The 14,946-nt window shown below is 35.9% G+C and overlaps 1 protein-coding gene across 4 annotated transcripts in view; it reads left to right on the top strand.

The window, feature by feature from the left end:
* PHKB (phosphorylase kinase regulatory subunit beta) overlaps positions 1 to 14,946 on the top strand; it is a 3,137,540-nt gene that overhangs the window by 3,093,884 nt on the left and 28,710 nt on the right. For all 4 annotated transcript variants that reach the window (XM_044081953.1, XM_044081952.1, XM_044081950.1 and 1 more), the window contains one exon: positions 14,536 to 14,643. In XM_044081953.1, coding sequence (XP_043937888.1) covers positions 14,536 to 14,643 — 108 coding nt within the window. The remainder of the gene's footprint in view (positions 1 to 14,535; positions 14,644 to 14,946) is intronic.

The following is a 14,946-nucleotide window of genomic DNA, read 5'->3' as shown; positions in this document are numbered from 1 at the left end:
GAAGTGAAGAATCAGATAATGCTATGGCAGTAGAACACCTTTCAGATTTTGAATGTAAGGTCTTAGCTTCCTTGAATAATTTCTTCATGGATATTTTATATAGATATTAGATAAATCTGGTTTTAAGATATTTAAAAATGCTGTAAATGTTTACAGTGTGTAATGCGTATGTGTACAAGTGTTTTATACACACACACACACACATATATATATATATATATATATATATATATATATATATATATGTGTGTGTGTGTGTATATATATATATATATATATATATATATATATATATATATATATGTGTGTGTGTGTGTGTGTGTGTATATATATATATATATATATATATATATATATATATATGTGTGTTTGTGTATATGATGCATGGGTATTTATACCTAATACAGCAAATATGCCTTCGCCGGTCTTGGTTACCAAGATGCAAGAGGGATGTCAGAACAGCATCTGTCAACAATCTGTTGTGCCCCAAGTAGTCTCTGAGATTGGCGTGACTCCCTTGCCAAATCAGCAAGCTAATAATCAGGTTTTGCAGGGAGCAAGACCCAAACAACTTATTCCATTAACACTGGATCTTTTTTTTTTTTTTTTTTTTAACCGCTACTGGTAAAACAAAATACTTAGAGACAACAGCAGCGCTCAATGAGTCGAAGAAGAAGAAAAAGGAAATTTTCAGGAGAGAGAGTAACTCTGAACAGGAGACAGAAGCAGTGAATGAACTTGTGGTTATTTTATCAGATTATCAGTTAACTGAAGCTGAAATCGCTGTGTTAAATAGCGGTCTAACTTTTATACCTTCTGCATGTACTGAAGTAAGTGAATTGTTAACAGATTTAAGAATGTTTAGTCGTAATGTAGCACTAAAATTGTGTTTTAAAGGTGATGAATAATATAAAAATACTAAGTTACACAAAAAAAGTTATTTTGTACCTGTCATACCTAATCATGTTGAGTTGTTTATTAGAGCCTGTGAGAAGGAAATTTATAATAGTTTCTATGTGAATAGTAGAAGTTCTTTTCATAACCTTACGTTAGATGAGACATGTGCCCTACGATCTTCGCAAAATAATCAAGCCTTTAAGTATGAGACCTGCAGTTAAGGAGGAGCTGTTGTGATCTTGAACAAGGGTGACTATATTCAATCTATGCATGAAATGTTGGGTGAGATACATACTTATATCCCAATAACACATGTTCAACATTTAAGTATTGTTAAAAATATCAAGGAAAATCTATATGATCTGTTAATGTGCAGACAAATAGATGAGCAACTATATAGGTTTCTTACAGTTGACTATCCAAGAATACCATGTATTAAAGGGTTGCCCAAGATACACAAGTCCCTACACAAACCACCTTTAAGACCCATTGTAGATGTTGGTGGATGGGCTAAGGAACCCCCCTCAGTTTATGTGGAGAATAAATTAGGACCTTTAGTCAGGAAGATTCCTAATATTTTGAGAGATACATCTCAATTCCTGAGAGGTTTAAGGGAGCTTAGTGAAACAATGGAATTAGGCAGCTGTTACATGGTTACCCTTGATGTACAAAGCCTATTTACTTGCATACCTAATGGGTATGGTATAAAGGCAGTAAGAAGTGAGATGAGAGAGATGGGGGTTAACAACACCAATGAGGTCATTTTAGTATGCACATTATTAGATTTGATATTATCTAACAATATTTTTATGTATGATAACCAATGTCTACAAAAGTGGGGGGGTTGCCATGGGCACCTCCTGTGCAACTTCATATGTAAACCTGGTAGTTCATCATTGGGAGAAAGAGCATCTATATAGTAGTGTTTATAATACATATACTAGAATGTATAGACTTTTTGTTGATGATACTTTTATGTTATGGGATGAAGAGTTACCTTTATTGTTTGATTTTATTAAATATCTGGAATCTACAATGGACTTCTTGAGATTCACGGTATCTTTCTCCCTTGAGAGTATAGACTTCCTGGATGTCTCTATATACAGAGACAGTTTAGGTAACATCCATACAAAGTTGTTTCGAAAGACATGTTGGAAGAATAGTCTCCTGGTTCTCAATAGCGTGCATCCTAGGCATGTATTTCCTAATATCATCAAAGGGCAATTGAATAGAGTTAAAAATATATAAAATGTGCAAACTGATAAAGACGAGGAAGTTGACTACATACAGCAATTATTTGTAGAGAGGGGATATAAAGAAACTGTTTTTCAAGCTATTAAGAATGAGACCTTTCTAAATGCTAGTGAAATTAACTCTACGGAAACAGTACATTTAACCAATTCAGTTGCAAGAAGTAATACTAAGCAGAGTAATAAAGTACGTTTTACCACAAAGTATGCCAGTGATGGTAGTAAAGTCTGTGACATAATAAAGAATAACTGGCACTTTTTGATAACTGATAGAGAGACAGAAAATAGTATAGGGAGAGTTCCCAGTTTTGCATATAAAAATAAGAGTAACTTGAAACAGTTACTATGTAACTATCGGCAGAAGACTGTTATATCTTTGCATAAGCTGGGAACATACCCTTGTACTAACTGTAGAATGTGTCAATATATATATCCACTATTCAGGAGTTTAAACATCCAGTTCTACCCTGTATTTTTCAACCTAGATTTTATGCCACTTGTAAAACACCTAATAATGTGTATATGGCAGAGTGCAAAGAATGCAGGTGTTTTTATATGGGCAAAACACAGAAACGACTTAGAGATAAAATTTGTCAGCATATGTATGATGTGAGGAACAAAAATAAATTGAATGCTTTAGCAAAACACATTATGGAGTTTCCTTCACATAAATTTAGGTTTAGAGTTATACAAATTGTTGTCAGTGATAAGAGGGGAGGTAACCTTAACAATCAAATAGAATGCGTTGAGTTAAAGTGGATATTAAAGTTGCAAGCACACATACACTATGGACTGAATAATTATTTATGTATTAAACCCGAGCTAGAAGCTCGCTCTTTTAAATAAATGTAACATTGGATAATTGATTAATTGATGTATTTTAGATGATTTTTAAATGATGTTCTGGAGTTTAATTTACGGACATTTATTTATTTATTTTTATTTTACATTTGTTAACCGGGAAAATCCGACTGGATACAGGTCCATTTTCAATGGAGGCCCGGGGAGAAAAGCTCCAAATGTACAAAAACAAGTGTAAATACAGTGAAATTATTACGGTGAGTTATCACAAAACTGAGATTTGTTTAACGATATGTACACACAGGTACATGTTTTTCTCACATACACGCAGCAAAGGTTGGAAGCAAGTAGCTGAGAAAGAAATAGTTAAAGATTTCATCTGAAAAAACACATATATTAAAGGTGGTTATCATACATGGTGTAGTGTTAACTTAAATATTTTCAGTAGGCGGGTGCTACACAGAATTTTAAACAGTTAGAGAGTCAGAGTTTTATTCCTGTAATGAGGTTCTCATTTATGAATTATGGATATGCAGTAACTTCATCAAGGCTGGGTCTGAGATGGCCTTGTATGCTAGACAGAAGTCACCTCTGAGCAGTCTGTATGAGACTGAGTAGAGGGACAGGGCTTCTGGCCTATCTGTATAGGATAGGTGTTTGAGACCCTGGATTTTCCTGGTCAGGAATCTCTGTGATCTTTCTAGCTGCTGCATTTGCTTGGCAAGGTACATGTCGAAGGGGGCACTGTACTTGATAATGAGTCTGATAAGGGTGGAGTACAGGGATGTTATGACCTCCTTGTTCCTGGATGAAATACCCTTATTCATGACGTGGGTCATGTAGAAAGCCTTCCGTACAATGGAGGCAACGTGGTGGTCAAAAGTCAGGTTGCTGTCAAACTGAGCGCCCAAGTCCGTCACGACTGACTACATGCTTAGTACGTTGTTTTCCATGTGATAATTAGTGGGGTTGCCATTTTCTCCAACATGGATAATGATGCATTTCTTGACATTCAGTTTGAGGCCATGCTTCTGGCACCAGTCATTAGTTTGTCAGTCAACTCCATTCAGTGATTTGTGATTCAATCCCATAAGCATTTGATCAAATGGCATCGATCCCTTTTGAATAAATTATGTAATCTCCTTCAGTTTTAAAAAATTCACTTCTGTTATGTCCGTCCCTGTTTTGCTCTATATTCAACCCTCCACATTTTACCTACTCTTTCATCACATTAATATCTTGTGTTAACTTCATCTTTCTTAAGTAACAACTAAAGTCTCCCACCATAATTACCGACATATTTAAAATTACATGCTTGTTTATTCAAACATTTTTTCCTTTCAGGCATTTTTCTGCATGTATGAATCACTGTTAGTCTGATGCATCTTTCCCTTCTTCGCATATTATCACACTTCCAGGTACTTCTTCTGTTACAGCTAATTAACTAAACTAAATGTGTTATAAATAGATCCCTATGTGGTAAGATGAATAGCAAACTGGCTGAAGGCCACAACATGGCTCCCTACTAAATCTTGGAACACGAAATACAGAGTACTGACACACCAAAAAAAAAAAAAAAAAGACTGAAAATTCAGAAGAGTGAACCTCAAATATCAGTCTTCTCCTATACTGATTGCTTTTTGCAGGAGAGGGCAGATCCCCCTGCACAGCCCAAAATGTATACACACCAAGTTCCCCTGCCCAACTTAGTAATGTGCAATAAGCCTAACCCTAATGTGCAGCTTACCTTACAAAAGGTGTTCTCATAACACTCACTTTTCAGACAAATTTGAACTGAATGTGTGATTGGGTTATGAGTAGTAAACAGATAAGGAAATTTGTTTCCTTTTTCGATATACTGTCTGGCACGCTGTTGTGTTGTCACTATAACGAATGGTCATGTTTTTGTGTCAGTCATGAAACAGTTCGACCCTTGATTTTTATATATATATATATATATATATATATATATATGTATATATGTATAGGTCAAATGAAATTGGTTGACTCTACTTTTGGCCAACACCTGTTTAGTTGACAAAATCTGATCGATTAAATACATGTGCAAAAGGTGTGGAAGACTGCGCAATTCTTTGGGAAAGGAAGTATACCCTTCCCCTGAGATTGAGCTATGTCGGAGTTGGAAAATATAATTAGCAGGGGGAGTAGGTGGGTACAGAGGGGCTTGGCTTCTGCAAAAAATAATTTTTTAAATTTTTTTATGTCAAGTTTTGCATGTGCCTAGATTCTCAATCGGTAAATGTATAGCAGCATGTCACTTTTGTCAGTGTTGAGATGTGGGTGTTTATATATGATTTATCTTCACTTGGTCAACTAATGTGAATGTTGACCTCCTGAAGGTAAACAACTTTCTGTCAAAAACGGAATTGTCGATTTCCTAGTAGGTATGCACTGAGGTAATTTCTTGCTGCATGCAAATATTACTTAAAAAAAACAACCCCCCCAATGTGGGAGATAGCACATTCCCTGAGCAGAGAGAATTGTCGATCTCGCACACCTGTTAGCCATCTGTATAGTTGATCAAATGCAGTCAGTTAAACAGATCTCGACTAAACTCGCTGTTGACCAAATTCACAGAACTATCTATAGTGTATATAACTTACCCTGTTCTTTTTGGGCCACTAGCTGATGCCAGAGTCCTGTTGCTAGTGCTTACAGAACTCCAAACATGGGGGCAGAGGTTCTAGTGACCTAAAGACTGCAGAATGGTATGATAAAGTGAAGATGCAAGGAAACAGAGAAGTGTTTTTTTTTAAATGCATGTAGGGAACTGGGTTCACTGATTATGTTGGATTTAATGTTCGGAGGGGAGCAAAAGAAAATGAAGAAGAGGTCAGAGGAGGGAAATAGTAAATATTGCGCTGGGCACAACAAATGGATGATGAGAGTCCTATATTACCAGAAAAGGAGAAGGATGTAGCAGCAAAAAAAGAAAGAAGCTTGGGGATATGCTCATCTAGTGGGGTGGGAAATGGTTTTGGGATATGCTTTTACATCAGGGTTATTATCCAGATTTCAAAGAAGAGACTGTCATATGCAGATATTGTCATTATCTTCATCTTCTTTTGGCTGTTCCTGTTAGGGGTCACCACAGCGGATCATCTGTTTCCATTTCTTCCTGTCCTCTGCATTTTGCTCTTTCACACCAACCACCTGCATGTCCTCTCTCACCACATCCATAAACCTTATCTTAGGCCTTCCTCTTTTCGTGTTACCTGGTAGCTTCATCCTTAGCATCCTTTTCCCAATATACCCAGCATCCCTCCTCAGCACATGTCCAAACCAATGTAATCGTGCCTCTCTTGCTTTTTTGTCTCCAAACTGTCCAGCCTGGGCTGACCCTCTAATATACTGATTCCTAATTCTGTCCATCCTAGTCACACCCAGTGCAAATCATAACATCTTTATCTCTGCCACATCCAGCTCTGACTCCTGCCGTTTGTCATTGCCAACGTCTCCAGCCTATATAACATAGCTGGTCTCACTACCCTCTTGTAGACCTTCCCTTTCACTCTTACTGGTACCCGTCTGTCACAAATCACTCCTGACACTCTTCTCCACCCATTCCACCCTGCCTGTACTCTCTTCTTCACCTCTCGTCCACACACACCATTACTCTGAACTGTTGATCCCAAGTACTTAAACTCATCCACCTTTACCAACTCTACTCCCTGCATCCTCACCATTCCTGTACCCTCCCTCTCATTTACACATATATATTCTGTTTTAGCCCTGCTGACCTTCATTTCTCTCCTCTCTAAAGCATATCTCCACCTCTCCAGGGTCTCCTCAACCTGGTCCCTACTCTCACTACAGATCACAGTGTCATCTGCAAACATCGTAGTCCACGGGGCTTCCTGTCTGATCTCATCTGTCAACCTGTCCATCACCACTGCAAATAAGAAAGGGCTCAGAGCTGATCCCTGATGTAATCCCACCTCCACCTTAAACATATCTGTCACTCCCACCGCAGTCCTCACCAATGTCACACTACCCTCGTACATATCCTGTACCACTCTTACATACTTCTCTGCCACTCCTGACTTCCTCATACAATACCACAACTCCTCTCTAGGCACCCTGTCATATGTTTTTTCGAATTCCACAAAGACACAATGCAACTCCTTCTGACCTTCTCTGTATTTCTTCAACAACAATCTCAGATCAAACATTGCATCTGTAGTGCTCTTTCCTGGCATGAAACCATACTGCTGATCACTAATCATCACCTCCCTTCTTAACCTAGCTTCCACTACTCTTTCCCATAACTTCAAGCTGTGACTGATCAATTTTATCCCTCTGTAGTTACTTCAGCTCTGCACATCACCCTTATTCTTAAAGATAGGTACCAAAACACTTTTTCTCCACTCCTCAGGCATTCTCTGATTTTCCAAAATTTCATTAAACAATCTGGTTAAAATCCACTGCCATTTCTCCTAAGCACCTCCATGCTTCCACTGGTATGTCATCTGGGCCAACAGCCTTTCCATTCTTCATCCTCTTCATAGCTGTCCTTACTTCCTCCTTGCTAATCTGTTTCACTTTCTGATTCACTATCCCCACATCATCCAACCTTCTCTCTCATTCTTCTTCATTCATCAGCCCCTCAAAGTACTTCCATCTGCTCAACACACTCTCCTTGCTTGTGAGTACATTTCCCTCACTATCCTTTATCACCCTTACCTGCTGCACATCTTTCCCAGCTCTGTCCCTCTGTCTAGCCAATCAGTACAGGTCCTTTTCTCCCTCTTTAGTGTCCAACCTTTCCTCCCTCTTTAGTGTCCAACCTTTCATACAACTCTCCATATGTCTTACCCTTAGCCTTCCCCACCTCTCTCTTTGCCATACACCTCATCTTCTTATACTCCTGTCTACTTTCTTCATCTCTTTGACAATCCCACTTCTTCTTCGCCAGCCTCTTCCTGTGTATACTCTCCTGTACTTCCTCATTCCACCACCAGGTCTTCTTGTCCTCCTTCCTCTGTCAAGATGTCACACCAAGCACCTTTCTAGCAGTCTCCCTTACTAGCTCTGCTGTAGTTACCCAGCCATTCGGTAACTCTTCACTGCCTCCCAGTGCCTGTCTTAACTCTTCCCTGAACTCCACCTCACAATCACCCTTTTTTAACTTACATCATTTTAATCCTTGGCACTGCTTTCACACTCCTCCTCTTGATCACCAACGTCATCCTACAGACCACCATTCTATGCTGCTTAACTACACTTTCCCCTGTCACCACTTTACAGTCTCCAATCTCCTTCAGACTGGCCCTCCTACGTAGGATATAATACACCTGTGTGCCTCTTCCTCCACTCTTGTAGTCACCTTATGCTCCTTCCTCTTCTTAAAATATGTATTCACCACAGCCATGTCCATCCTTTTCGCAAAATCCACAATCATCTGACCTTCTGCATTCCTCTCCTTAACACCATACCTACCCATCACTTCCTCATCCCCTCTGTTCACTTCACCAACATGCCCATTGAAGTCTTCTCCAATCACTAGTCTCTCACCCTTGGGTACACTCACCACCACTTCATCCATCTCACTCCAAAAAGTTTTCTTTGTCATCCATCGCACACCCAAGTTGTGGAGCATATGCACTAACGACATTCATCATTACACCATCAATTTCAAGCATCATAAACATCACTCTATCAGACACTCTCTTCACCTCCAAGACACTCTTGGCATACTATTCCTTTAGGATAACCCCTACCCCATTTCTCCTGCCATCTACACCATGATAGAACAATTTGAACCCACCTCCTATACACCTGGCCTTACTTCCCTTTCATCTGGTCTTTTGCACGCACAATATATCAACCTTCCTTCTCTCCATCATATCAGCTAGCTCTCTCCCTATATCAGTCATACTGCCAACGTTCAAAGTTCACACCCTCACTTCCTGCCTTCGGGCATGCCTTCCCCCTCCTGTTCTCCTTCGGCCATCAGTAGCCCAATTTCTGCCAGCACCCTGTTGGCGGTCATTGTTAACCCGGGCCTCGACAGATCCGGTATGGAAATATGAAATGTCCGCATAAGTCATTTGGCAGAGGTTTTATGCCAGATGCCCTTCCTGACGCAACCCTCCCCATTTATCCGGGCTTGGGACCGGCACAAAGAAATGCACTGGCTTGTTCCTCAGTGGCTGGCTTCATATGCAGATATTGTAAGCAAGAAAAACAGAGAATACGGATGATGGAAGGAGGCAGAGAACATTTCAAATAGTGTAAATATAAAATGGACAGCACAACGCATGTTTTTGTGGAGATTAAACACATTTGGTGCAAGAGTGTAATAAAATAATGGCTGGCCAATGTGAAGAAAGTGGGAAACACAGGAAGGAGGTGTAGGCCTTTGTGCAGAAATTGAATGATTTTGGAAATTTCTGGTTTGACTTAACTTTATTAGAAAAATAAAGCATTGAGGAAGAATAAAGTACTATGAAGGAAATATTACTGAAAATATTTGTGAATAGGAAGTTATTAGACTATGGAAATGTATGTAAGTAAGGTAGAGGTAGGCATTTTTCAGTTAGACTAAGTTTAGGTGGAAGGAATAAATATGAAATTTTGGGGAGTAGTGATGTAGATGAAGGTGAACAGGATACTGGGGAAGAACTGGAAAAAGAACAAACTGATGAGTTGGGGGGGTAGGAGAAGAAAGAAGAAAAAAACGAAGACAAAAAAAGGGCAAAGGCTAATATTAGAATAATACAGAGATAAATGAAAGAAATGTTAACAGTGAAAGATGTGGCAGATATTTAAGAGAAAAATAAAGAAATGAGACTAGTAAAGCGATGTACCAAAATGTTTTATTGACGTTAATCATGTGCCAGTATAGAAGATTTTAGAGGTAAATGGGAAAAAGACTTTAAATGTAATAAAAAAGCGTTATGAAACTTCTTGGGTAAAGCTATGATGAATGAATGGGTTAAGTAATGAGCATTAATTGGGTAGTAAAACAAGAATACTCATTGAGTATGTTTTTATTTGTGTTAGTACTGAATGCAGTAATACAAACATACATATGAAATAAAGGAAGCAAGATGGGAGATTGAGAAAGGAACTGAAATATGCATACGCTTGTCATATGCTGATGGATATGGTTGTAGTGACCAAGAACAAAGGACAAATACATGAGGTGGTGGTTAGATTTGAAAAAAAGAAATAGAAAGGTTGATTAAAATTACATACATTGAAAAGTAAGGGATTTGTTGATGTTAAAAAGTAATGAAATATGGTATACAAAAAAAGTGTACCAGGAATAAGGTTCAGGGTCCGTGATAGTGTAATAAGACAATGGAAAGAAATAGACTAAACAAAAAGACTGATATGTTAATGGAAAAGTTATTTATCTTTTAAAAACAAAGTGTATATGTTAAATAGCGATATATTAGGAAAACTGGCATATTTGGGTGGCGTACCTATATTCCTGCAAGGATGGAGAAAGAATTATTAGATATTTTTCCCACATTTTTAGAGGGTTAAAATTAAATCTGGGAGAAGAGGGTTATTATATAATAAAAAAGAAAGAAGTTTAAATTTAAAAAATCTGTAATTTACTTAGCATCCATACATCTTTTTTGGTTAATGAGCAGTTTGAGAGAAAGAAGGAAGGATGAATACGGTATGTGCTATATAAAAATAGGAAGCAGTATAGAAGTGTGAAGGGGGAAAAGAAGTGAAAAGCAAGGAAAAGAGTACAAAAATAAATTTAAACTGTGGAATTTGAAAAATAATAACTTTGATTGAAACTGAAAGGAATGGTACAATAAGATTTTGGAAAAAACATCCCTAGAGGAAATTTAATGAAGAAAGAAAAATGCAATAAAGGTAGGATGAAAAATGCAAGAATTTTTTTTTATGAAACAAGGGATTCTTTTATGGAGGATTTTGCTGACCAAATTATCAGTGAAAGGTAGTAATGAAGTGTAATGCGATGGAAGAAAGAAAGTGTAATGTGTGCAATGTAGACAAAACAAAAACACATTATTTTTAATGTAAATAGACAATAATTTTGGAGAAAATTTAAAAGTTTTTAAGGATATAAACATGTACGTGATACTTGTATTGAAAATATAAAAAACTGTGATATTGAAAATGATAAAAGATATTTATGGCTGCATGGACTCTGTGGAAAGATGATGTGATGGTTTATTGTATAGCAAGATAGAATATGATAATGTTCTGGCTGAGATAAAAAGATGGATATGGGTGAAAGGCTTCGGTTAAAAAAAGGAATTGTGGATGTACATTAGAATACTATGATAAATGTGAAATGTATAAAGTAACACCTGTTCTTTTCAGTAAGTGCCATGGGATCTTTTCACATTTGCCTGATCTACTGCCAATTCAGGCAAATGGAAACCTCAGATAAAACAATCAAATTTAATGAAACATGAACACCAAAGTTCCAAGGTGGTCTGGGAAGGTGCAGATGAGGAACAAAGGAAGAACTGAACTTTAATATTACTGTTTTGAATTTAACTAATGAATGTTTATCTTCGAATATTGTTTCTGTTTTACAGAAAGGTTTTTCATTCATTCCCTCTAATAATGTGAATGTTCCTAGATTGATTGCTGATTTCAAACTTTATCTTAGGAAGTTAAATTTAAAATACATTTTATTCTGATAATAATGCTCTAAAGAAAAAAGCTAGCAGTTTTGGTAAGCTGTGTGAACAGGATTTTAGACAAATGGGTAGTCACAGTCATACTAATTCATACAATTTAAATGCAGATGAGCTTTGAATTATATTGCCCATATACAATAGTAATCATGAATGCAAGTGATTACAGTATTGCTATGAAATCATTACTTAATGATCAAAATTGTTATAAAATTTATTTCTCTAAATTTTAAGAAAGTGGATTATATCTTGTTTGATTTATTAAATATTGATGCTTCTACTTATGACTTTTTGATTAATGATTTCTCGAAATTAGCTGTCATTTTTGGGATTCCAAAGCTTCACAAAGCTTGTGAAAGTATTCCATTCAGACCCATAATTTCAGCTCGTGGTTCAAAAACAGAATTCATTTCTGTCTGGTTGGACAAATGGTTAAAGTTAAATCCTATTTAAGGGATTCATGGCATCTTTTAGAACTCTTGGGTCAATTTAGTACAGATGATAAAATCTTTCATTTTGCATCTTTAGATGTAGTTTCACTCTACACTAGTATTAATCAGGATATTGGAGTTGATTTTTTGAGAGAATATCTTAGTAATTACACAGACATGGAGAATAGCTTAGTAAGCACCATCTGTGTACTGATGGATGTTATTTTGGAAAATAATTTTTTTCAATTTGAGGAGATGTATTTTCAACAAAAACTTGGTCATGGCCATGTGGGAAATCAAATTCTTATACACCTATTCCTCTGCTCACCATATTATGTTCTATAAGAGATATATAGATGATTTATTTTTCTTGTGGAGTGGAAATGAGGCTTCTTTTCATGAATTTGTTGGTTATTTGAATAGCTCCACTAATTTTCTAAAGTTTACTTTAGGGCATTTTAGTGAGAGTATCAATTTTCTGGATTTAAATTTATATATAAATCCAGTTAATCGTAATTTTGAGAGCAACATTTTCAGGAAATCTAGTTTTGTAAACCAATATTTACATCATGATAGTTTACACCCTAATTTTATGAAAAGAGGTGTGGTTAAGGGACAATTTATTCGTTTGAGTAGATTGACCAGTAATGATATGTTGTTTTCAGAAGAGGCAGGTAAACTAACTACTTTTTTTGTTTCAAGAGGATATGATGGTGCATGGCTCATGAACATTTTGAAAGAGGTACAACAATTGAGATCTAATGTTGCATGTCCTATTTTATGTACATCCAGTTCTAATTTTGTATGTGATTATAAGTTGGCTCTGCCTATACCTATATCTAATGAAATGATTGTAGTCAAAAACATTATTTGTGAAAATTGACATATAAAACATTCAGTATTAAAACCATTGTTGAGAATGTTAAAAATGTATCTAAAGAGGTATGCTGTTATGGAACTTTTCCTTGTAATGGGTGTAGACAATGCAGGTATATATCAGGTAACAGTATTATTTTTATAAAACATCTAAATAAAATAATTCATAGTACAATATAATTGTAAGACATGCAATGTGGTATATTTAGCTATGTGTGATTCCTGTGAACAATTTGCTTTAAGTTGTGTAGAATTCAAAAAGTTTAGATTTTCAATTTTGGAAAAAGTGGATTCTAGTTTGTTTTCTGGTAATTTTAAAGTACAGTTAGAATGTAAGGAAACAATATGGCAGATCTTACTTAATGCAGATCAGCCACCTGGGTTGAATGATGTTATTAATATCAAATGTTTCTTACAATTAAATAGGATTTAAATCTATTCAGTATTCATTTAAGTACTGTATGAATTTTTTATTGTAATTCAATGTATTTTTTGTTGTATGATATATTTTAGTGATTGGATTTGCAAGATAGTTATGTATTAATTGATTATTAAGGTCATGTGATTAATTTATTTTGTATTTAAATGAGTGACAACTGTTCTGAAGAAGTTCATGTTTCATTAAATTAGTTCACATTCTCTCCTGGAGTTATTTTCTTCTCAGTTGTGCTTCGTATTTGTTTTATCTTGGTTTGGTTCGTGTTTGTGATTCACAAATGGAAACCTCAGTTTAACATCGTCCAAAGGACTTGCCCATTCAGGAGTTCAGCACCCACTAATACTGTGTTTGATGATATATATTATTTTCCATAAATGTGTTTTTCATTCAACAGATCACAAATTAAAGCAACAGTTATTAAAACTGAACTTGTTTTTATTGTAACAAAAATCCCTGTTATGCTATGGGTTATATGGGATTTTGGTTAAGCCTGGCTTGTCGATATTTTTCTGTGGGCATTTGACTTCTTGGACAAACAGGTTTGGACCTCAGTAAATTTTAACATAATTGACACCCTTATATGGCTTGTGATAATGTGCTCTTTAAGACCAGAGCATAACGTCACTGTTTTAGGAAGATTTTTAAAATTGTTTAAGGTAGCTGTCAGTTATAACTTCCATGTAAAACTTGGCAATTTGCAAATAGTAAAGTAGATCAGAACTGCAAAAACTGCAGTTCAGTGAAAAATCAGTTTACAGAGCTCTGTGAAAATATTCTGTAGAGTATTGCATATAATGCCTTAAAAGTTTTAGTGTTCTTACTCGGTTATATATTTTGTAGACTAATTCATGTAATGATCTAACAAAGGAAAACACATGATTTTTGCATTCATTCATATTTGGCTATAAATTTATAATGGCATCACATGGAGAGCTCTTTAAGGTACTCTAAGGGGATCTTTTCAATCATCTGCCGATTGGTATTTTCTGTTGTAAATAGAGTAGTTATTTTTCATGCCATTGTCAATCATTAATTAAAGACACTTTTACCACAGTTGCTTAGGAAAATGTGAGTTACAGTTTGTTTATTTTGTAACCACTTTTAAGTTATTTTTTTTTTTTGTATTAAAAAAAGCACTAGCTTCTGTTCATTTGTTAACTGTGTTCTTTTATCTTTTTTTACAGCAACCAACTTTGTCTGATATGACAATGTACGAGATGAACTTTTCTCTTCTTGTGGAAGATACTTTACAAAATATAGTTCAACCAGAGTACAGACAAATTATTGTAGAGGTATGTTATGAACCTTGTTATAAACTTCGGAAAAAATACTAAAATGTCACCCATATATATCAAAACAAACAATAGACGGCTGGACAAAGAACTGTGGGATGCAGAAAATGTTCTTAGATTAATCATTTTAAGGTTATATTTTTCGTAAACAAGAGTTTGACACCATGAGCATTTTGTACCTATAATAACTAGAGAATCTGCAGCTTTAACAGACAGATTCCATGAATGGAAATGCTGACACTGTGTATATGAGCTAATGGGCCCATAAGGTTTTGGTGCATTTTACATTTTTATAATGTTTTA

This window comes from Protopterus annectens, chromosome 8.part1 (assembly GCF_019279795.1).
Source record: "Protopterus annectens isolate FY-2018-M chromosome 8.part1, PAN1.0, whole genome shotgun sequence".
NCBI lineage: Eukaryota > Metazoa > Chordata > Ceratodontiformes > Protopteridae > Protopterus > Protopterus annectens.
Note: the sequence above shows the minus strand (reverse complement) of the source record. Positions and strands in the feature narration are given on the sequence as shown.